The sequence below is a fragment of the Schistocerca piceifrons genome, chromosome 3 (assembly GCF_021461385.2).
Source record: "Schistocerca piceifrons isolate TAMUIC-IGC-003096 chromosome 3, iqSchPice1.1, whole genome shotgun sequence".
Lineage (NCBI taxonomy): Eukaryota > Metazoa > Arthropoda > Insecta > Orthoptera > Acrididae > Schistocerca > Schistocerca piceifrons.
Window position 1 is genome coordinate 144,322,424 of NC_060140.1, and position 25,453 is coordinate 144,347,876.

Genomic DNA, 25,453 nt, shown 5'->3' on the forward strand with positions numbered 1-25,453 from the left:
ATCCTTATCAGGTAGGATTGGTGGTGAAAAAATCAGATAAGGGTAGTCCATTTTGTTTCATTGTGAAATTAGAGAATGTAATGGGTATGATAAACAAGTTGTGGTGGCAATTTTCTTCTTCTGCTGCTGCTGACTAGGTTTTACACTCTTTGTCAGTCTCATTCTGTGGATGTACTAGAGCACCTGTCTTTCTGTCTTTTGAATGGTTGTCCAGGCAGTCATTTCCCTTGTAATCATCCACATTTAGAAATTTTAATGAGTCTTGTGGCATCCATATTCTCCATATGGGCCTTTCACTATATTAGATAATTACTGGAAAATTACCATGCTTGGTACCACAAAAAAGACTCTTAACATCACTAATTAGAAACAGAATATAGAATAATATACAAATAGCAGGACAACAGCAAGAATTCAGGCAAAACAGGAACACAATAGATGTTATTTTCGCTCTAAGACAGATAGTGGAGAAATCCATAGAGTTTGATAATCCAGCCTAGCTGTGTTTCATTGACTTTTCAAAAGCTTTCGATGGGATTAGAAAAAGGACATAGTGCAACCCTTAAGTGACAAGTGTGTCAATGGGTTTAGTGAACATCACAGATATTCATTCCAACAGGTAAGAAAACAAGAATTAAAACAAATGAAGGATTGACAGGTGAAATTATAACAGCAAAAGGAATTGGACAAGGAGACTCATTAAGCCCACAACTGTTCAATATTATAATAGACCACATCATTGATGCTATAAGAAAGAAATCGGGATATAAAATACAAATAAATTGTTGACTATTGTGTATTACGCTGATGATGCTGTACTGGTAGCAAATAGTGATGACTATCTACTGAACGTACTTCGCCAATTCAGTAAAACTAATAAGCAACATAACATGAAAATCTCACCTAAAAATCAAAGAATATGGTAACATCAAAAACACCTGTAAGATGTAAATTAGAAGTTGTTGATGCATCAATTGAACAAGGGATGAGCTTTAATTTTATAGGGAGTGTTATCACCAGCTCTAAAGACTTAACCATGGAAGTGGGAAAGGCAGTAAGGGTAGTAGGATCCCTGCAAAATACTGTATGGAGAAACAAATTTGTGACAGCAGAGAGGAAGCGAAAAATATAATTAATGGCAGTGCAAATGAAAGTATTGCACTAAGGCAGACCCAAGGAGTAACCGTATGGGACAAGAGAACAAATGTGTCAGTAAGGCAACAGTGTGGGATGACAATCAATAAACCAAAAGTAGTTTTGCTATGGCAGTAAGTTTTCATGAAAGTGCAACTACCAGCTTTCTTCTCCGAATCGTGAAAAATTTTGTTGACTCCCACAGATCTACGAAGAAACAACTGTCATGATAAAATAAGAGAAATCAGAACTTGCATGAAAAGAGTTAGGTTTTCATTTTCCCCATATGCTATTTGAGAGTGAAACCATAGAGAATTAATCTGAAAGTGGTTCTGCGTACTCCTTGTCAAGCACTTAAATGTGAGTTAAAGAGTAATGGTGCAGATGCAGTGGAGGAACTTGTAATTTATTACTGATTTTGAGTGACATACTGTGTGACTTCTCTTTGCCAATACTTCCAATTTAAGGATCTGAAAACATTATTTAGGTCTGTTGGGAATAAAACAATGGAAACTCCAGGTTGGAATATCAACAATATAGGAAAAAAATCGATTGCTCCTTACCGTAAAGATGACATATTAAGTTGCAGACAGGCAAAATTGAGACACTTTCATATAAGCTCTCGGCTACAGCCTTTGTCAGAAAAATAAAGAGGTACACACACTATTCATTTACACAAGCAAGCACAATTCATGTACACAGGACCACCAACTCCAGGAGCGCAGCCCAGAATGACATTTTGGTCTGAGCTGCTGAAGTTAGCAGTCGTCTATGCATGAGGTGCACTTGTTTGTGTGAATGAATAGTGCGTATTTCTCTTTATTTTTCCGGTGAAGGCTGTGGCTGAAAGCTTATGTGTAAGTGTGTCTTAATTGTTCCCGTCTGCAGCTTAACACTTTCATGGGCCGTGGAGAATATACTTCCCATTAAGTGTGTTTCTTTATAGCATTTATGGGAATATGTTTCACCACTTCTCTATGCTCCTGGCACCTAGTGGCAGTCTGCTGCACCAGCTGTAGTTTCTGTTTGTTGTAAAATATAGCTTTCAGGACTGTGGGGAGTATATATTCCACCAAGCAGCGGTATTCTAATGGTGCTTGGGAAGTATGGTTACCAACAAAGTAGTTTCTGGAAGGGGCTTGGGAAGTATACATACCACAAAATTAATCTGTCATTTGTGGTCCTCGGGAAGCATATTTACCACCAACTTAGGGGTATCCTAAAGCTGTGGGGAATATGTCTTACCACCTCTGTGCCTGACATCTTGTGGTAGTACACTGCACCAGGTGTATGAAAACTTGTACAACAATCAGTTTCTGTTTGTTGTGGGATCAGCTGTTGTTGAAACTCATTGCTTCGCTTCTGCAATATACATTATTGTGATCTGTATCAGCTCCTACTTTATTGTTTTCACATTGTGGTAAGTAAACTTTAATATCAGTAACAAAACAGTAAACACTATTCGTTGTCTTTTTGTGTGTAATGGCAACACAAAACAGTCCACAAAATGGAAGCAGAAAATAGTTTACAACCCTAGTTTTAATACCTCACAATGTTGCTGTGGTGATATATGTACCACCATAGTTTTTGCTCCTAAATCACAAAAATAAAATTATCAAAAAATATAGTCAGTTGATCACAAATCTAATAGGAGAGCAAAAAAATTATCTTCACTGAGTTGCTACAAAAAATGTACCCATGAAAGGGTTAACCTATCATCTTTATGCCAAGTAGCAATCTATCTATTCATAAATTGTTGATATTCTGCTGGGAATCATTTTCGCAATATGTAATCTCCTGTCTCCTTGTCTGACTTGTCTTTAAATTTTGTATTTCTCACTATCCTGATGAATTCTAGTGTAAGCCATTACACTGACATGTATGTTCCCCCTTCTCCTAACATAGGTTGAAAACTGCTTGTTTGTAAATGTCTATTGGTAAAGGCATTGAAGCTCAAGTCAAAAACTCACAGAAAACATTTGAATATGAGACAATGCAAACATTCTGATTCATTGCTCTGTTCTGCATTTTTGTTCACAACTTGCAAGTGCTATACTTACTTCTAAAGCCAACTTGTTCGTCTGATTGATTAAAGTCCAGTTCTTTTTCCTGCGCATTTGGGAATAATCCTAGTGAATATGATATACAAGAACTTCATGGAGAGGTGATGGAAATTTATATAGTTCCTTTCCTTTCTTGTCATGTTTCTCTTTGTTCTTGCAGAGTAGTTTTACAGTTCAAATAACTTACGGGTTTGTTGCCGGGTGACATCATCGACCACCGCCGATATTTTGACAGGAGCACATCCTGCCATTCTCAAGGCACAAATGCAAGGAGGAAGCAATGTTCAAGGAAATTTAATACCTCGGTTCACAGAGGAGAAACAAGGAAGATACCACACACAGAACAAGTAACCGTAGAGTCAACACACAACCAAAGATAACCAACATCAGAAATATTGATAGTGACTATTAATCTACAGGTGAGGTAGCACTAATTCTGTCCCTCTGTTTTTTGATGAGAGACAGAGCCAGATTCCAAGCAGCATTTAAACAAAATCCACCACCTCTGTTTATAAGGTTGCTTGATAGTGTGATTTCAACAGCTTCCTTAATAACACTATCCCAATAGCTGGACGTGTAGGCCAGAATCTCCATGTTGTTGTATTCCATAGGATGATCGGCGTCAAGGCAATGTTCTGCAATAGCGGATTTGCTCGGCTGTTGTAAGTGTGTGACGCTTATGTTCAATACACCGGTCTTCCACAATCCTGATTGTCTGACCAATATATGACATGCCACAACTGCAAGGAATATGATAGACACCAGCCTTACACAAGCCAAGATCATCTTTTACAGACGCCAACAGGACCTTAATCTTAGAAGGTGGTCGAAAAACACATTTCACATCATATTTCCACAAAATACGGCCAATCCTGTTGGAAATGCTTCCTGTGTAAGGCAAAAAGGCCATAGACTTAGGTGCCACTTCGTTGCTATCATCACTCATCCGTTGCACAGAAGGCCGATAGCTCAACTCATGTTTGATCTGCGTCTCACTATAACCATTCTGACGAAAGGTGACTTCGAGATGTGATAGCACAGCTGCCAAACTTTCTGGGTCTGAGATAATGTGGGCCCCGTGAACCAAGGTACAAAGTACTCCTTCATGCTGAGCTGGATGGTGACAACTACCAGCTCGCAGATAAAAGTCAGTGTGAGTAGGCTTTCTATAAACAGAATGTCCCAACATACCATCAGTCTTCCTTCTGACCAACACATCAAGGAAGGGAAGGCATCCATTCTTTTCCACTTCCATAGTGAACTGAATATTCGGGTGGATTGAATTCAGGTGTTCCAAAAATCGGTTTAAATTCTCACTACCATGGGGCCAAACAACAAAAGTATTGTCTACATATCTGAAAAAACAAGTAGGTTTCAAGGTCGCTGACTCCAATGCACATTCCTCAAAGTCCTCCATAATAAAATGGGCCACAATAGGTGACAACGGGCTTATCCCCCCCCCCCCCTCCCTGCGGGTCCGGGGTAAGAATAGGCCCGAAGTATTCCTGCCTGTCGTAAGAGGCGACTAAAAGGAGTTTCAACCGTTTCGGCCTTCCATGTAATGGTCCCCCTTGGGGTTTGACCTCCATTTTTCAAAATTCTACAGAAGTACGAGCCTTTTGGGGAAGGACACCTTACGTGGTGTACCACTGGTCCTCCGTGCACTAAGACCTTGGCACTCAGCATTGTAACGGCGTTGTAACCATACCCACTATTCATCAAATTGGGCCTAAACGCCTGATGGGTTGTAAAAGTTACGCCCATAGTGCGTCCCCATCTGCATCTACGACCATGATGGACTTTCCATGGCACCCGAAATCCAGCACGGTAGCCAGCCTGTTGTGGTGGGGTCGTCATGTACCCTCTAGGTTGTAGCCCCCTGACAACACAGGGATCATACTGCCGATACCTGAGCTGCACCCTCCCCACGTCGGCCAAGGAGTAGATGCCCGTCTCCTTGGGGCAACGGTCATCCTGCCAGGTGGCCCTTGCTGAGGCTGGGTGGCGCCCGTGGGGAGAGCCCCTGGTCGGAGTGGGTGGTATCGGGGCGGACGTTTCGCAGATCAAACGTCAACATGTTTCAGGTCGCTCTGCGGCCAAGTCTTTCGAAAAGAAAAGTATTGTCTCTGGTTCTGGTTCTCCCGCCCTTTCCCCCTTGGCCACTCCCTGGGAGGAAGGACAGGCCCGTCGGCTTGGGGCGAAGTACTTCCCCCGCTATTTGGTCTGTTCTCGGACCGATGGGGGGACGTTCGCCACCTCCAAGCCCATGTTCTTTGTTCAGCACATTGATGACATCTTCGGGGAAATCAAGGCTCTCAGCAAAATGCGTTCGGGGTCCGTTCTTATAAAGACCACCTCCGCCACACAGTCGGCGGCGCCCCAGGCGTGCGACCGACTAGGGGACATCCCAGTATCCATTGTCCCGCATCTGGCACTGAATAGGATGCAGGGGGTTATTTTTCATCGGGACCTCCTGCTGCAATCTGATGAGGAGCTCAGGGCCAACCTGGAGCGCCGAGGCGTGCATTTCGTCCGACGAGTCCAGCGCGGCCCCAAAACCCGTCGCATCGACACCGGGGCCTTTATCCTCGCCTTCGAGGGGGACGTTCTCCCGGAGAAGGTAAAGGTGATGTGCTACCGGTGCGACGTGCGACCTTACGTCCCACCTCCTATGCGCTGTTTTTGGTGTTTGCGCTTTGGGCACATGTCGTCACGGTGTGAGGCTGAGCCCCTTTGTGGCGATTGTGGACGTCCTCTTCGTGAGGAACATACATGCACCCCACCACCTCGGTGCGTTAATTGTCCTGGCATCCACTCGCCTAGATCCTCAGACTGCCCCGCATATCAGAAGGAGAAGAAGATTCAAGAACTCAAAACTTTGGATCGTCTCTCTTATTCTGAGGCCAGGAAGAAGTATGACTGCCTCCATCCCGTGCCGTTGGCCACTTCGTTTGCCTCAGTTGTGTCCACTCCTTCTGCGGTATCCTCACCCCTATCCTGTCCCCCCTCCGCCTCCTCCCCCCATCCGGGGTCTCTGCCTCTGCCTCCCAAATCCCTCCCTTCCAAATCCTCCTCCCCCGTGGCCCCCGCCCCCTCTGCCCCAGGGGCCACCCTTCCTTCCTCCTCCCCCCCCCTGCCGCCTGAGAAGCACTCCCACCATCCCTGTGCCTCCTCAGACTTCCAAGAAGGCCTCTAAGAAGAAGTCTCTATCCCCTTCTCCACCCCGGCGCGTTTCGTCTGACGCTCCATCCGTGAGTCGCTGCTCCCGGCCGTCCTCAGTTTCGCCGGGACGCTCTGCTGCCAGGCGCTCAGCTGGCATCTCGTCGGCAAATGATGCTGCCCCTCCTACACAACCAGGGACAGCAGCCGCAGCTGGCGATGACTCGATGGAACAGGATCCGCCTCCCACCAGTTGTAGCGTTGTTCCCTCGAAACCTGGCCCTCCGCGGCCGTCGAGGTGACCAGATCTTCCCCCGTCTCGTTCCCCCTCTTTTTTGACTAGCGATGGCTTTGTTATGTTGGAACACAAGAGGTATTCGATCTAATCGGGAGGAATTACAACTGCTCCTCCGCCTGCACTGTCCGCTCGTCCTTGGTCTCCAGGAAACCAAGTTGCGCCCGACTGACCGTATTGCCTTTACCCACTATACCTCGGAGCGGTATGACCTCACCCCTGTGGACGGTATCGCAGCTCATGGTGGGGTCATGTTGCTCATTCGGGACGATGTCTATTACCATCCCATCCCATTGACCACCCCACTCCAAGCAATAGCTGTCCGTATTACTCTTTCTGCTTTTACTTTTTCAGTTTGTACCATCTACACTCCATCGTCATCCGCTGATAACGGGCTGACATGATGCACCTGATTGTTCAGCTTCCCCCGCCGTTTTTAGTGTTTGGTGACTTCAATGCCCATCATCCCCTTTGGGGCTCTCCTGCATCCTGTCAAAGAGGCTCACTCTTGGCGGATGTCTTCAACCATCTGAATCTTGTCTGCCTCAATACTGGCGCCCCGACTTTCCTCTCGGATTCTATTCATACCTACTCCCACTTGGACCTCTTGATCTGTTCTACCACTCTTGCCCGTCGGTTCGAGTGGTATGTCCTTTCTGACACCTATTCGAGCGACCACTTCCCCTGTGTCGTTTGTCTCCTGCACCACACCCCATCCCCACGTCCTTCGAGCTGGAACATACCGAAAGCTGACTGGGGACTTTACTCCTCCCTGGCGACCTTTCCAGACCACGATTTTCTCAGTTGTGACAGTCAGGTCGAATACCTCACGGCTGTTATCATCAATGCTGCCGAACGTTCCATTCCTCGTACTACCTCTTCCTCACGTCACGTTTCCGTCCCCTGGTGGAACGAGGCTTGTAGAGGCGCTGTCCGTGCTCGACGACGTGCTTTACGCACCTTTCGCCGCCATCCTACGTTGGCGAATTGTATTGGATACAAACGACTCCGAGCGCAATGCCGTAGAGTCATCAAAGATAGCAATTAAGGCCCACTCCTCGGTACCTGGCCTGACTTCAGGTAATGAGGTCCTCGTTGATCCTGTGGCTGTCTCCAACGCCTTCGGCCGGTTTTTCGCGGCGGTTTCAAGCTCCGACCATTACCACCCTGCCTTCCTTCCCAGGAAAGAGGCAGAAGAGGCTCGGCGACCTTCCTTCCACTCGCTGAATCTGGAAACTTATAATGCCCCCTTTACTATGCGGGAACTCGAACGTGCGCTTGCACTGTCCCGGTCCTCTGCTCCGGGGCCAGATGCCATTCACGTTCAGATGCTGGCACACCTTTCTCCGGCGGGCAAAAGCTTCCTTCTTCGTACCTACAATCGCGTCTGGACCGAAGGTCAAGTCCCCATGGGTTGGCGTGACGCCGTCTTTGTTCCTATACCCAAACCCGGGAAGGATAGACACCTTCCTTCTAGTTACCGCCCCATTTCTCTTACAAGCTGTGTCTGTAGGGTGATGGAGCGCATGGTTAATGCTCAGTTAGTCTGGATTCTTGAATCTCGACGGCTACTTACCAATGTCCAATGCGACTTTCGTCGCCGCCGCTCCGCTGTTGACCACCTTGTGACCTTGTTGACATTCATCATGAACAACTTTTTGCGAAGGCGCCAAACGGTAGCCGTGTTCTTCGATTTGGAGAAGGCTTATGATACCTGTTGGAGAGGAGGTATCCTCCGCACTATGCACAGGTGGGGCCTACGCGGTCGCCTGTCCCTTTTTATTGATTCCTTTTTAACGGATCGAAAGTTTAGGGTACATGTGGGTTCCGTATTGTCCGACGTCTTCCTCCAGGAGAATGGAGTGCCTCAGGGCTCCGTCTTGAGTGTAGCCCTTTTTGCCATCCAATTATGGATTGCATTCCACCTAATGTCTCAGGCTCTCTCTTTGTCGGTGACTTCGCGATCTACTGCAGTGCCCAGAGAACATGCCTCCTGGAGCGCTGCCTTCAGCGTTGTCTAGACAGCCTATACTCATGGAGTGTGGCAAATGGCTTCCGGTTCTCTGAAGAGAAGACGGTTTGTATCAACTTTTGGCGATATAAAGCGTTCCTTCCGCCATCCTTACATCTCGGTCCCGTTGTTCTCTCATTCGTGGAAACAACTAAGTTTCTAGGGCTCACGTTGGACAGGAAACTGTGTTGGTCTCCGCATGTCTCTTATTTGGTGGCCTGTTGTACACGTTCCCTTAATGTCCTCAGAGTTCTTAGTGGTTCATCTTGGGGAGCGGATCGCACTGTCCTGCTTCGCTTGTATCGGTCCATAGTCCGATCGAAGCTGGATTATGGGAGCTTCGTCTACTCGTCTGCTCGGCCATCCCTCTTATGCCGTCTCAACTCCATCCACCATCAGGGGTTACGTCTTGCGACCGGAGCCTTCTACACTAGTCCTGTCAAGAGTCTTTATGCTGAAGCTGCCGAATTACCATTGACCTACCGGCGCGACGTACTGCTGTGTCAGTATGCCTGCCGGCTGTTGTCTATGCCCGACCACCCCTCTTACCAGTCCTTCTTCGCCGATTCTCTCGACCGTCAGTACGGGTTGTATGTGTCTGCCCTGCTGCCCCCGGAGTCCGCTTCCGTCGCCTGCTTCGACAATTGGATTTTGCCCTCCCTACCACCTTCAGAGAGGGTGAGAGCCTGACACCACCTTGGCTCCAGGCTCCGGTTCATATTTATCTCGACCTCAGCTCACTCCCGAAGGAGGGTACTCCGGCTGCAGTGTATTGCTCACGGTTTGTCGAACTTCATGCTCGACTTGCCAGTCACACCTTTATTTACACCGATGGCTCCAAAACTGACGATGGTGTCGGCTGTGCCTTTGTCGTCGGTGCCGCCACCTTTAAATACCGGCTCCTCGCCCAATGTTCCAGCTTTACGGCCAAGCTTTTTGCTCTCCATCAGGCCGTTCAGTACGCCCGCCGCCACCGCCATTCATCGTATGTACTCTGCTCTGACTCACTCAGTGCTCTTCAGAGCCTTGGAGCTCCCTATCCGGTCCATCCCTTAGTTCAACGGCTACAGCAGTCCCTCCATTCTTTCGCCGATAATGGTTCTCCTGTCAGCTTTCTGTGGGTTCCCAGACATGTAGGAGTGCCTGGGAATGAGGCTGCAGATGCTGCAGCCGAGGCTGCAGTCCTCCTGCCTCGGCCAGCCTCCCATTGTGTCCCGTTATCTGACGTTCTTGGGGATGTTTGTAAGAGGCTTGTGTAGTTGTGGTGGGATGCTTGGTCATCCCTCCAAGGAAACAAGCTCCGGGCAGTAAAACCGCTCCCAACTGCTTGGACAACCTCCTCTCGACCATCTCGGCGAGAGGAGGTCCTTCTGACCAGGTTGTGGATTGGGCATTGCCGGTTTAGCCACTGCTACCTGCTCTCCGGTGACACAGCCCCGCAGTGCCCTTGTGGTCAGGCATTAACAGTGCGCCATGTTTTATTGTCGTGTCCCCGCTTTAGTCAATCTCGTGTTGTCCTGTCCCTGCCATCTACTTTACCGGATATTTTAGCTGATGACGCTCGAGCAGCTGCTCGTGTTCTGCGTTTTATAACTTTGACTGGCTTGTCCGAAGACATCTAACTTTTTTACTTATTTTATCTGCATCTTTGTCAAGCCTTTCTGGTGTCCCCCCCTCCCATTGAGTTTTACTAGATTCCATGTGCTCTAATAACTGTGACTGGGCGCTAATGACCTCAGTAGTTGAGCGCCCTTAAACCCCACAAAAAAAAAAGAAAAGAAACGGGCTTACCATTGCAACTCCATTAGTCTGTTCGTAGTACTGACCATTCAATAAAAAGTAAGTCAGCACATGTCGAAACAAATTTGTTAACTTGACACCAAACTTAACCTCAATTAGCCGCAATGAATCAGAGAGAGGAACACGAGTGAAACGAGAAACCACATCAAAACTGACTAAAATATCAGAGTCATTCAAATGCAGTCCCTGCAATCGACGTAAGAAATCTGCAGAGTTCTTAATGTGGTGTTTACACCTACCTACTAGTGGGCTCAACAAACTAGCAAGATGTTTAGCTGCACAATATGTCTGAGCACCAATATGGAGCTTAGGGAGGCCATATAAGCTAGGTGGTACAGCACAGTAAGAATTAAGACTGTTGATAGTCTCCTGTGACAAAGAACTTTTCTTCAGGAGGTTATTAGTCTTCCTCTCAATACTCTTAGTAGGGTCAACACCAATTTTACGATATGCCGAATCGGAAAGTAGACACTGCATCCTTTGAATGTAATCGTGCTTGTTCAATAAAACCGTGGCATTTCCCTTGTCCGCAGGTAAAATAACAATATCAGAATCCATTCTGAGTGAACGTAAAGCAGCCGCCTCAGCTGCTGTAATGTTACACTTGGGTGAACGGGCCTCAGTCAACACACGACAAGCTTCCCTCCTACCCTCTTCTGCAGCCTCGGAAGGTAGTTTGTTCAACAAAACCGTGGCATTTCCCTTGTCCGCAGGTAAAATAACAATATCAGAATCCATTCCGAGTGAACGTAAAGCAGCCGCCTCAGCTGCTTTAATGTTACAGTTGGGTGAATGGGCCCCAGTCAACACACAACAAGCTTCCCTCCTAACCTCTTCTGCAGCCTCGGAAGGTAGTTTATAAACAGCCTGTTCAATAGAACTAATAAAATCAACGACTGGCAAACTCTTAGGTGTCGGTGCGAAATTCAAACCTTTCCCCAGCAAAGACAAAGCTCCGTCGTAAAACGTTTTCTCTGTGAGATTGAACACAGAATGTTGAGAATTAAAATTAGAATTAGACACTGAGCCATGGAAACGTTCAAACTTCGCCGAATGACGAGCAGTTACAGATTGAAATTCCCAGTCAGACTGCCAAGAAAATTCAGAAACATTTGACGCCATCATTAAATGAAGCTGAAATAATTCCTTAGAAACAAAATCTAATTGACAGCGAGTATAGTGGATCCTTTCATGAACAAGAGCTAAACCGGCACGTTGCTTGATGCAATGGGTGACAGGAGAATTAATATGATGCACAACCTTAGCAAACATTGGAACCACACTATGATTTCGACACTTCAATAAAACTGAGGTATTAAATTCCCTTGCACATTGCTTCCTCCTTGCATTTGTGCCTTGAGAAAGGCAGGGTGTGCTCCTGTCGAAATATCGGCAGTGGTCGACGAAGTCACCAGGCAGCAATGCCGAGGGCAGGGTGCTAATCAGTCATCTTCCAGGGACACAGCTCCTTGACACCTGTATTGTGGGACGGAGACCAAATGACAATGACATCATTATGCTCTGGGGAACATTCAGGTGAGCATCTGTGGGTCCAGTGGAGCTCGTACGAACCATCATAACAGCCTAGGTTGCATACCATGTGCCCCCTTTCATGACGGTCATGTTTCCCGATGGCAGTGGCATTTTTCAACAAGATAATGTGCCATGTCACAAGACCAGGACTGTGATGGAACGGTTCAGGGAACACAGTTCTGAGATTTGATTGAACGTGGCGTCAGAGCTCATTGTCCGTCTCCCTGGAATTTATGGGAATTAGGTTGTGGTGGTGTGTGTGTGTGTGTGTGTGTGTGTGTGTGTGTGTGTGTGTGTGTGTCACACACGCGTGAGGATGTGGTGCCAACTCCCTCCAGCAACCTACCAAGACCACATCGTCAGTGTTATCTGTGCCAAAGGTGTACATACTAGCTACTAGGTGGATAGTCATAAAGTTCTAGCTGATCAGTGTACTTGCCTAGTGAGAAACTAGGATATTAATCAGTTACAGTTGAATAGCAAGTTTGTCTATTTCGTAAAGGATATTGTATTCAGGAAACTCCATACTTCCCCCCCCCCCCCCCCCCCCCCCAAATGTGCCATGTAAAAAAGAGTACAAAAGAGTACAAATAAAGGCTTAAGAGTGAGTAGAATGGCAATTGGTACAGTGAGAGCAACAGACAACTGTATTAACCAACTTGGTCATGATGTTGGAGGCATTATTTACCAGAAATTAAATGGGGCTGTTGGTATATTACAGACAAATCAGCTAGAACTAGTGTAGCTTTGGGGTTAAACACTTTACCTTCTGTTGTCACAGGGTGTAGCAGTGGTTTCCAAACTTTTCGAGTTTTCGGGTCCTTTCACATATGACGAACAAGTTGAAGTGAGGGGTAAATACACTGATCAGCAGAACATTATGACCCCCTACCTAATTGTCGGTATGTACACCTTTGGCACAGATAACGGTGGTGATGCATTGTGACATATAAGCAATGAGGTCTTGGAGGGTCACTGGAGGCTGTTGGCACCACATCTGCACACACAATTTAACCTAATTCCCGCAAATTCCAGAGAGGTAGGGGGGGGGGGGGGGTCGCGATGAGCTGTGATGTCACATTCAGTCGCATCGCAGATGTGTTCAATCAAGTTTAGATCTGGCACGTTTGGGGACCAGCACATCAATTTGAGCTTGCCACTGAGTTCCCTGAATCTCTCCGTCACCGTCTTGGCCTTGTGACGTGGTGCATTATCTTCTTGAAAAATGCCACTGCCATCGGGAAGAATGACCGTCATGAAGGGGTGTACATTGTCTGCAACCTGTGTATGATACTCCTTGGCTGTTATGATGCTTTGCACAAGCTCCACTGCACTGGTGGATGCTCACCTGAATGTTCTCCAAAGCATAATGGTGCCACCATCAGCTGGTCTCCATCCCGCAGTACAGGCGTCAGGGAGCTGTGCCCCCGGAAGATGACAGATTTGCACCCTGCCATACCGAGCGAGGTGGCGCAGTGGTTAGACACTGGACTCGCATTCAGGAGGACGACGGTTCAATCCCTCGTCTGGCCATCTTGATTTAGGTTTTCCGTGATTTCCCTAAATTGCTCCAGGCAAATGCCGGGATGGTTCCTTTCAAAGGGCACGGCCGGCTTCCTTCCCCGTCCTTCCCTAATCCGATGAGACCGATGACCTCGCTGTCTGGTCTTCTTCCCCGAAACAACCAACCAACCACCCTGCCATCGGTGTGATGAAGAAGTATCAGGATTCCTCAGCCCATGAAACACACTGCCACTGTGCAAACATCCAGTGCCAATGGTCACGTGCCCATTTCGGTAATAGTTGCCGACGTCATGGTGTTAACAGTGGCAAATGACTGCAGAGGCCCATCATTAAAAGTGTTTGGTGCACTGTGTATTCACACGCACTTGTACTCTGAACGCATTTAATGTTATTACATCTTAGTCTGATAACAAAATCAATAGAAGGACAGGCTTGCTTCTGCAGATCTTAAAATCGAGGCACAAGGTTGAAAATTGCAACTCTCATCTCTTTCTCCACATTTATTCGCCATCTGTATTTTGTGTTGATGACTTCCAGTGCTGAAAACTCTACCTCACATAACTATGATGTTGCAAAAAGTATCAGAAGTTGTAGGGTCTTGTTACATACTTGAGGATGTTCCTGCTTCACCAAGATCCGAAAATCTTTCTTGATGTGGAAACGAACTTTGTTCTCGGTGTGGAGCAATAAATTGCTCTTTTTTTTTTTTTTTTTTTTTTTTTTTTTTTTTTTTTTTTTTTTTCCCCAGTGGTAAGTGTAGATGGAAGTTTTTCACTGAAAGAGTCTTTGATCCAGTTGTACTGATCTTCTTGTGAAAAGCACTTCACAATGTAATCATAGATTTCATTTCAGTGACTCACTAATGCAGAAATCAGTTGTGCCAGTGTTGTGAAAGAGACTCTGTTGTCATTGCTTTAAATATTATATCATCAGTTACCAAAACCTATTTCACATTAATTTCATAAGTTACAACCTCCATGAAATATTACAGATATGCCTTGGAGTAGCTACACAAGAAATAAAATGGATAAGCAGAAAATTTCTGTGTTGGATTTCTGAACTTCTGAGGCACCAGTTCATGATTGGTGTGAACTCTGTACATTAACAGTCAAGATTTGTGTTCATTTAAGTTCATATTTTGTGGCTTCCTCCTCCAAGATTGATGCAAACGTTGCACACCCCCTCTCTGACATTCTGTACACAATTTTCTCTTTTGTGTCTGTGCTTTCATTTACATATTTTGTGTGTTTACTTTATGTTAAATATGGCTTTACAATGACCGCAACTTTTTCATTTTTCAGGATTTTTTGACAACACAGATGCTTGTTCAAGTAGTTGGAGAAGTTCCACTCCGCCGGGAGACACGTACCACTGAAGCTAATAAAAATCGGGATGTACTGAGTGGGCAGGAAGAAACAGATGTAGGAGGTAAAAGAAAACGTTTATCTGGAGCAGAAACAGAAAGACATAAAAAGAGAAAGGTGAGATTGCTATGTACTTTTATTAGTACTACATATCTCAGACAAAAGGAACACTTCATTAATGATGGTGAGATTTTTGCGGTGGACTAACCAGGGTGTCCTAATTGAAGCACGTTATACAGTGTCCTTAGATAAGAACTTCATAGCTTTGAGGGACTGAAAGGTTTTTAAAAAAGGTTGTGACTTTTTTTTTTACTCTTACACATTTTGGATCAGTAACCTACATACCCGAGTGGCAGCTCTTTGCCGAACACGTTTCATGTCTGTCCTTACCCATCGCAGATGGAACAAGCTAGAGTAAACTGGAGGGGAAGAGGGCTAGACGGAAGACACGGTGCCATGGCTGGAGGTTGATATCTTCCTCCTCCCTGATATGCTTTCCTATTCTATTTCCGCCTTCATAACCCACCCCACCACTTCTGTGTGTGCCACATGCAATTTCCTCTGCCTGTATCTGGGTTAGGTTTGCCAGTGCCACATTCTGTTCCCTTTCCCCCCTCTCTCCACAACTCGTGGTCTAACGGTGTTCCGAAAGGATAAGCTAAACACGGTTGGCGGAGGCGTGTTTGTTGCTGTCAGAAGTAGTTTAACTTGTCGTGAAATTGAAGTAGATACTTCCTGTGAGTTAGTATGGACAGAGGTCATTGTTGGCAACCAGAATAAAATAGTAATTGGATCCTTTTACTGACCTCCCAATTCAGATGATACAGTTGCCGAAAGGTTCAAAGAAAACTTGAGTTTGATTTCAAATACATACCCGAATCATACCATAATAGTTAATGGTGACTTTAATTTACCCTTCATATGTTGGCGAAAATACATGTTTAATTTTGGAGGTACGCATAAAATATCATCCGAAATTGTGCTAAATGCATTCTCTGAAAATTATCTCGAGCAGTTAGTTCATGAGCCCACGCGAATAGTAAATGGTTGTGAAAGCACGCTTGACCTCTTAGCAACAAATAATCTTGAGTTAATAACCAGCATCAAAACCGATTCAGGGATTAGTGAACACAAGGTTGTCGTAGCAAGATTGAATATTGTAATCCCCAAAGTTTCGAAAAATAAGTGAAAAATATGCCTATTCAAAAAAGCAGATAAAAATTCGCTTTACGCCTTCCTGAGAGACAGTCTCCACTCATTCCAAATTAATAATATAAGTGTAGACCAGATGTGGCTTAAATTTAAGGAAATAGTATCGGCAGCAATTGAAAGATTTATACCAAATAAATTAACAAACGACAGAGCTGATCCTCCTTGGTACACAAAACTGGTTCGAACACTGCTGCAGAAACAACGAAACAAACATGCCAAATTTAAACAGACGCAAAATCCCCAGGATTGGTGTTCTTTTACAGAAGCTCGAAATTTTGCACGGACTTCAATGCGAAATGCTTATAACTGTTTCCAGAACGAAACTTTGTCTCAAAACCCGGCAGAAAATCCAAAGAGATTCTACTCGTATGTGAAGTATGTTAGCAGCAAGAAACAATCAGTGCCTTCTCTGTGTGATAGCAATGGAGATACCATCGAAGACAGTGCTGCCAAAGCAGATTCACTAAACACAGCCTTCCGAAATGCCTCCTCAAAAGAAGATGAAGTAAATACTCCAGAATTCGAATCGAGAACAGCTGCCAACATCCTCGGAGTAGTGAAGCAACTTAAATCAGTTAAAGTCTTCTGGTCCAGACTGTATACCAATTAGGTTCCTTTCGAAGTATGCTGATGTATTAGCTCTATTCTTAACAATTGTATACAACCGTTCGCTCGACGGAAGGTCCGTACCCAAAGACTGGAAAGTTGCACAAGTCACACCAATATTCAAGAGGAGTAATCCACTAAATTACAAGCCCATATCGTTAACGTTGATATGCAGAAGGATTTTAGAACATTTATTGTGTTCGAACATAATGAATTACCTCGAAGAAAATGGTCTATTGACACACAGTCAACATGGGTTTAGAAAACATTGTTCCTGTGAAACACGACTAGCTTTTTATTCACATGAAGTGTTGAGTGCTATTGACAAGGGATTTCAGATCGATTCCATATTTCTGGAAGGCTTTTGACGCTGTACCACACAAGCGGCTCGTAGTAAAATTGCGTGCTTATGGATTATCGTCTCAGTTATGTGACTGGATCTGTGATTTCCTGTCAGAGAGGTTACAGTTGGTTGTAACTGGCGGAAAGTCATAGAGTAGAACAGAGGTGATTTCTGGCGTTCCCCAAGGTAGTGTTATAGGCCCTTTGCTGTTCCTTATCTATATGAACAGATATGGGAGACAATCTGAGCAGCCGTATTTGGTTGTTTGCAGATGACGCTGTCATTTATCGACTAATAAAGTCATCAGAAGATCAAAACAAACTGCAAAACGATTTAGGAGAAATATCGGAATGGTGCGAAAAGTGGCAGTTGACCTTAAATAATGAAAAGTGTGATGTCATCCACATGAGTGCTGAAAGGAACGTGTTAAACTTCGGTTACACGATAAATCAGTCTAATCGAAAAGCCATAAATTTGACTAAATACCTAGGTATTACAATTATGAACAATTTAAATTGGAAGAAACACATAGAAAATGTTGTGGGGAAGGCTAACCAAAGACTGTGTTTTATTGGCAGGACACTTGGGAAATGTAACAGACCTATTAAGGAGACTGCCTACACTACGCTTGTCTGTCCTCTTTTAGAATACTGTTGCGCGGTGTGGGATCCTTGCCAGATAGGACTGACTGTGTACATCGAAAAAGTTCAAAGAAAGGCAGCACGTTTTGTACTATCGCGAAATATGGGAGAGAGTGTCACAGAAATGATACAGGATTTGGAATGGACATCATTAAAAGAAAGGCGGTTTTTGTTGCGACGGAATCTTCTTACGAAATTCCAATCACCAACTTTCTCCTCCAAATGCGAAAATATTTTGTTGACACCGACTTACATAGGGAGGAACGATCACCAAGATAAAATAAGGGAAATCAGAGCTTGTACGGAAAGGTACAGGTGTTCATTCTTCCTGCACGCTATATGAGATTGGAATAATAGAAAATTGTGAAGGTGGTTCGATGAACCCTCTGCAAGACACTTAAATGTGATTTGCAGAGTATCCATGTAGATGTAGCATTGCTTCCTCTGGATCACAGGGTTCTGGCTTCTATTCCTGGTCAGGCTGGGGATTTTCTCTGCCTGGGGTCTGGGTGTTTGTGTTGTCCTCACCATTTCACCATCATTTGGGAAAATGGCGGGACTGGACAGTGAAAAAGATTGGGAATTTGTTCGAGTGTTGATAACCATGCCGTTGAGCGCCCCCACAAATCAAAATCATCATCATCATCATCATCTATCCCCCTCTCTCTCTACAGTCATTGTCATCATCATAAGTTAGACTGAAACAATGTGTCCACTGCCTATAAAGAAAGGAGACACCAATATATAGCCCAAAGTCCTTATCCCCTTCTGTTGTGTTGGACAAATTTAATCACAACTGTTCCATCAAGCAGTAGAAGTCCAATTAGTAGAGTCACATTTTTCAACAGTTATGAACCTAATAGCAATTTTGACCTGCTGGTGATCATTACTTGCACAGTTGTCAGGCACTCAAAAAGTTTCCGTTTGAGGGTGTTTCTGCAGCATATATGCAAGATAGTGCAACTCCAATGCAGGGATGTTAATGCTGACATGTAGGCAAGGGACTAGTGCGGTATCTGTGTGTTTCCGGCAGGTGTACGGTAAATGCGGAAACATGAATTATGGCAACGCTATTACCAAATGCACCCAAGTAGGACCAACATCTTGTTGTTCTTTTCGTAGCTGCCAAAGGACAAACACTGGTAGGCAACCATTGGAAAATAAAGAATATTTATGGGCCAGCCTGTCCGTCTAAAACCATCATTGTGGAGTGCTGCACCAAGTACTGTGCTGGTTGCGATTCGACACAAGATGCTGGCCGATCTGGGAGGTTGGCCTCGGTCATTATGCTAATTTAAGTGGCTGACACTTGAGCACCCGCCATATAATCCTGATCTCTCCCTATGCAGTCATCATGCTTAAAAAAGGCTTTGAAGGGTCAATGATTCCTGCTAGGCAACAGAAGCAGGAGGACATGGTGTTTCACCAAACAGGTGTCTTCAACCTGGCACTTCGGTGGGATGATTGTCTGAATGTTCATAGTGTTTTTGCCTGATTGACATACCAATTCTGGACTGTACGGCCCTCGATCAGAAACCTTTTGATCGGCCCTTATACTAATGTCTGCCTAAGTGCACTAATATCTCAGCACTGTTGCAATATTCCTCCGTCAAATGGGCCAAATTTGAATGGTTCCGTGTATGACAGTCTGGCAGGACACAACCTGAATAGCTACTTAACAAGCATTGACAGACAAAACTCCAAATTCTGATCTTTCTTTTTGTGTGTTTGATTTGTGCTGTTCACCAGTTTTAAATGTCACTGACGTGAAGACATTTTTTTAAGATTTCAGATGTAGCTGTTTAAGTACTGATAGATGCAGCAACTGTTTTTTCACAACTATTCTCTGACACGTCATGTATTTTCTTCTCTAGTGCTTGTCTTTTATCTTGAAGAGAAAATATTAACAACATTAGCATTATTCAGGTGCAGAGTTATTATTTTCAAGAGAATTTCTTTAATTGGTGAATTATTTTAAGAATTGAAATTCACAGCCTCCCAAGACAAAGTATCAAATGTATTTTCCCTTGATAATGATCACAAGAAGCTCTTGCATGTAAATGTTCTTGCTTGAACTCCACGATATTCCAGTGACTAAATTCTGTTACGCACGTTTGAAAACTATGCATTGTTTCTGATAACACATTGTTAGAATATGCATCAATATATTAAATTATGTACTGTTGTTGCATGTAACTTCGTATATCAGAAGAGTATATGCTGAAGAGTTGTTAATGAATTCTGTTGGAACAATGTAGATGTAGTACATGTTTCTAAGAAGAATTATGAAAATCTTAATTTCTTGCTCAGAAATAAATGGCAAAATACTTACATATCTAGACTACTCAGAACAGCTATTACGAAGACACCATTTCCATTCTTACTACTACTATATATGTGTTATGTGGGGATTACCACTCTATCCCTGTAGCTGTTACCTGATGGGTGGAACATCCTTTCTCCACTCTCTTATAACCTCACTTTGAAATTTTCATACGCATACAGTATTTCAACAGCACAGACTTCTTAATTTAAAGCAAAGCAATTGTATTAAGTTTTGTGATTATACTTATTCCTATCAAAAAATTCATTGTGAATGCTACTTTAACATGAATAAAATGATTGCGGGCTTCCAGTGGCATCAGGTGGCCCATGAACTTTTTACCTAGCTCTCCTCGGCCATTTTCAAGTTGTAGATGACTGCTGTGTCACCATACCTTATCGCTATATAGCACAGTGTTGGGAGAGATTAGCCAGCTTCTTGAGAGACCCAACATCTCATCATTGTTCATGCCCCCAGCAAAAATGGACAGCTCTTAAGATCTGTGAAGGACAATCTAGGGCTTAGGATGTCTGTACTGTACAAAATACCATGTCAGTGCGGCTGCTACTATGTCACACTGTGGAGAAATGCCAGACAGAACACAAGAGGTGCTTACACCGATGCTATCCTGAAAAATCAGCTGTGAAAGAACTCGCTGTAGGAAATTGACACCGAATTCTATTCGATGAAACATGTGTTATTGTGAGGACAAAAGGATTTGGGGACAGTGTCATAAAAGAATGTGTAGAAATAAAAATATCTGAAAAAACATTGTCAACAAGAATTGCGGTTTGCAGCTCAGCACAGCCTGGGACATAGCCATGGCGAGGTTGAAACAAGTGTGACAGGCACTAGACGAAAACATTGGCACAGTTGTCGAGGAAGAGAGCACAAGTGATGTCATAGCCAGCACCACAGCTATATAACAGCAAGGCCAAGGCAACACGACAGTCATTCACAACATGAAAATGGCCAAGAAGAGCTTGGTCGAAAGCTAGAGGGTTTTCTATCAACTGTCTCTGCTGGAAGCTTGAGAAGGTTTTATTCATTCATATCACTGTAAAACCATGCATTCATACATTACTTTTAACAGCTTGAAATAACTTTTTTTCATTATCGGACTGAAAAACTCAGTGGCCTTATTGACTGGTACTTTAGGTGTGTTATGAATATGTTTTGTACCATATAATAGATAGAAACTAGGACAATACAGTGAATTAGCCTGTTGATAACTTCTTCTTCTTCTTCTTTTTTTTAGGTCTGAATTAAGATGAACCAGAAATCATCACTGTTTTTACTAGATATGTGAAACCAATGTTACAATGGCTGTGTAGATACGAAAACTTCTTCATATTATGTAAAACTGAAGTAATGTTACAGACATGGAGTCCATTGTTTCTAAGAATTGTTTATACCAAATGTAACCCATGATTTAAGCATTTTCTTTTGCTTTTTCTACTGTCTTTTTCTGTTCTGACAGCTAGGTATTCTGTCATTCTACAGACTGAGTGCCTATGAAAACATACAACTATAGTTATAGTTTCTGTAACTTTGGTTGCACACGCTTTGAGACTGTCATTGCTGGTTACATTTATTGCTGGTTACATTTATTGCTTAAGTTGCCCTTCTGTTTTAAGTTTTACAATAGTTATGGGTTGTATAACCTCTTAAAACATATAAATTAATATGGAAAATAAGATGAATGTTATTACTTCAGTTTAGGTACTGAATGGTGATGCATGCTGTTGTAGATAAAAACTATAGATTTAGTTCACAATTAGTCCCAATTTTTTTTGTTTGACTTTTAAGGGACAAGTTATTTATGTGGTTTATCACTAAAGAACAACACCTGGCTTTGTGAAACAGTTACCAAAGAACTTTTGTCCAAAGTATACTATTGTTGTTTTTTTATGACAGTGCCCCAGAGTTTTACACATTATAATTTTAACGTGTTTGCCACTGATAAAATTTGTAAATAAGCTGTGACTACTGACTACATATTCACTGTGATCATTTATAAAAGTTACGTTAAATCATATTTTTTACTACTGAGGCATGTGATAAAATTGATGATGTTATTTATTTTTTTTGTCGTATGTTCCTGCTACACCATATGAAATAAATGCTGTCTGTTGAGGAATCCCTCATAGAGAATGTTAAATGGCCAGTGTTATCTATCACAGTAATTTCCAGCAATGACAGGAAAGTGCTTTCACTTGCCAAAAGATGAAACTCTCTTCTACTCCAACAATAACCCACTACGCAGGAAGTCTTACCCACACCTGTTTCCCTTTATTTTGTCATTCCTTTATGTGTACTACTGAGCCCAAAGCAAATTATTTCTAATATGAAAGCATGATATGTTAACTTTGTTCCTATTTCATAATTGTTCAGGTTGCTCTTTCATCTGGTACTGACTGTAACACAGCATTTCTGCATTTTGATGCTCATTATCACCACATCACTTTTTACTCATTTGTTTCTGAAAATTTTTCTTAAGAAATTGTTTTATCTGTATTTTTTCTTTATGCCATCAAGAATTTAATCAATCAGACTATTATGATGAAATAACATTGCAAAACATGCAATCTGCAGGATACCACTTAGCAATATAAAGAGTTGTATTTGGTGTATTATAAGATTTTTTATTTTTTTTCATATTTATTTGGACTACAGTTTTATAATAGTCAAGTGCAGCACAAAATCTACAAAAATTTGCTGAATTTGAAAAGTTACTGAAACTGACAGGAAAAAGTGGAACCAAGTCTTGATCGTTCTGAAGTCTTTATCATCCCAATACAAAAAAGTTTTGCACAAATGAATTGTAAAAAGAAGAGCAAGATTTATGAATATGGTGTGTGCAGCAGGTTGCTCAAAAATTGTAAAACATCATACTACAGGTACAGGATAGAAATCGAATGAGGCAGCTGGAATCCAAATTCCAGAAAAGTTAATAATTCAGAAAGAGGACAAAGTCCATGCTACATAAAATCTAACCATAACAACAACAAATTGTAATGTTACATTCTTGTTCAATATCTCTCTCTCTCTCTCTCTCTCTCTCTCTCTCTCTCTCTCTCTCTCTCTCTCTTTTTTTCCTCCCCACCCTCTTTCTCACCCACCCCCTCAAACCCCCGAGGAGTGTTCTGCTGTTTGTAACTATTTCCTTCTACGTCTTCATCTGTCTTTACTTCTGGTCCAGTTTCTTGTGACACCTCCAAATTTATGTATTATTAGATGTTGATTGACTCAACTGTGCAAGACTAAATGAGTACTTGGTTGAGGGAACAAGTAGCTTTGTGTACATAAGTCAAGAAATATGATTACGGGTGCTAGACGATAAACAACACAAGATGTTTGTTTACTATTAGTTATTTATCTTTAACGCTGCATTCTGTGCTGAGCTGTATTATTAACTTCTTTGAAATTTGTATGTCACATATTACATTCCATTGTTGCCATTCGGTTTCTTTCCTGCACCATGAATAGTGTGTTTCTGGTATGTATGTATTCTCATGTACGTCACCTCTCCGCATCACTGCAGAGGGATGTTTGACCCCAAAAGTTCAAGTTTTGGTATTCACTCTTTCCTATAGTTGTTAATTTGAACGCGGTGTATACTTTCAGTGAGTATGATCTTTTTATTCAATCTGGAAGTTTATTTATTTTTTTCTTTTAAATATTCTTGTAAGCACTGAAATGTAATTGTGCAGCAATTATTTTATCATCACAGTATTTTAAAGATATATTTTTTATTTTTGCAGTATATTGTAGATAGTGACCTAAATGTATTATACTTTATATGGACATTATTAAATGTAGACTGAAAAAGATGAACTGCATTTTTTTCTGGGAAAAATATCATCATTAATTAGTTTTCATATTCCTTCATCATCCATAATATCATATATATTAAATATGTAGCCTGACAAAGATTTGTGTGTGCATGGAAGGTGCATCTGGAATTACTTGAGGTGCAGTAGTGGATAAGATGAAATGTCCAAAAGCATGTCTTGGCATGTTTCTGGCCTCTTTGTTAGACACACACTTCACTTTATCAGGCTGTAGTGTTAAGAAAATAACTAAGAACAAAAATAATCTGTTCTCACTCTGCTGGAGCACTTTTATATGCAGAAATTATCAAGAGAGAATTCAGTTTATAATTCACATTAAATGTGCAGTGCTGTAATTAAGAAAGAAATTTCAACATAATTAAATAGTTAATGGGAAAGAGTGCAATATGCTATAAATATTTAATTTGTAGTTGTTGTGCTTTGTTGTGTTTTATGTTAGTGCAGAAGGCAGACAGTAAAGACAATACACTTACTGAATACTTAAAAATGAGGAAAGAAAGGAATCGTTATTAACTTGATATTGCAGTTACACAAATTTTACTGTTAATAAAGAAGACACTATTCGTTCCAAGATTGTTCCCAGTTCTAAGTGGAGAGAAAAAAACTGGATGAACAGTGTTGTTAAATGCAATCAATTTTTAGGAGTTGAAGAAGGCATAAGAGAAAGATGGCCTGAAATGAAACAGTCAGTTGAATTAATTTTTATAAGGGTACAAACAAAGCAAGGGAAACTAGAATAGGCAAAGTGCAAATAGATCGAAGAAAACATTTGGATGACAGTAATGTACACACAGACAGACAGACAGAGAGAGAGGCCTTTTTATGGAGCTAAATGTTAAAACATGAAATAAGCTTTACTGTTCATTGTGAATAACCAATATACAAGGATGTCATCACATCGAACCACTAAATTTTGTTAAATGGAGAGCTTGTTTTTAATTCATCCAGAATACAGGCTCTGGCTTTGCGTGTGAACTTGAAAAACAGCTCTGTTAGTGTAAAACTATTTTACTACTATGAAATGAATGAGTTTCGTAAAATATTTGGACCAACCAGTAGGTTATATGAATACTTCTTCTCTCTTAATAAGCAGTCAATTCACACCAAAATGTTTTAAAATGAACTTTCTTTTCCCCTGTGTTTGTCTATTCACGTATGTTACTGTTAACTGGTTCCTGTTGTTATGTAAACACTTCTATTTCTTGAGGATCAGCTCTAGAAAACCATGAAAATAAAATAATCTTGAAAGAAATCTCCTTGTTTTTGTTAATTTTAGGTCTACCGAAAAAGCACTTTTCATTCTGAAATTGTGAAATGAGACAGAACCAGCCTGTTAGGCATTTTCTTTAGAGTAATATTATCACATTCCAGTTTTTAATTTGCTATGAACTTCCTACTTCCTATTAATGGCACTGAACACGGTAAGTGAATACCAGTATTTTTTAATAATATGAGGGTGGGTCCAAAAGTAATGCCACCTGTGTCATAAAAAGATTTAATAATGAGCATATAACAGTGAAATTACTGCAGATTGTAGCCTTAATTGTCCTCTATGTACTAGTACCATTTAACAAAGTCACCCCGCAATTGT

At 42.5% G+C, this 25,453-nt stretch overlaps 1 protein-coding gene across 5 annotated transcripts in view; it reads left to right on the top strand.

Annotated features, from left to right (window-relative positions):
• Window positions 1–24,998, top strand: part of LOC124788064 (bromodomain-containing protein 8) — a 264,061-nt gene extending 239,063 nt beyond the window's left edge. For 4 of the 5 annotated variants that reach the window (XM_047255154.1, XM_047255157.1, XM_047255158.1 and 1 more), the window contains 2 exons: window positions 14,821–15,000; window positions 21,267–24,997. In XM_047255154.1, coding sequence (XP_047111110.1) covers window positions 14,821–15,000; window positions 21,267–21,272 — 186 coding nt within the window. In that variant the 3' untranslated portion in view covers window positions 21,273–24,997. Of the gene's footprint in view, window positions 1–14,820; window positions 15,001–21,266 lie in introns of all 5 variants that reach the window. The other variant, XM_047255155.1, reaches the window with a different exon arrangement.
• Window positions 24,999–25,453: the final 455 nt, after the last annotated feature.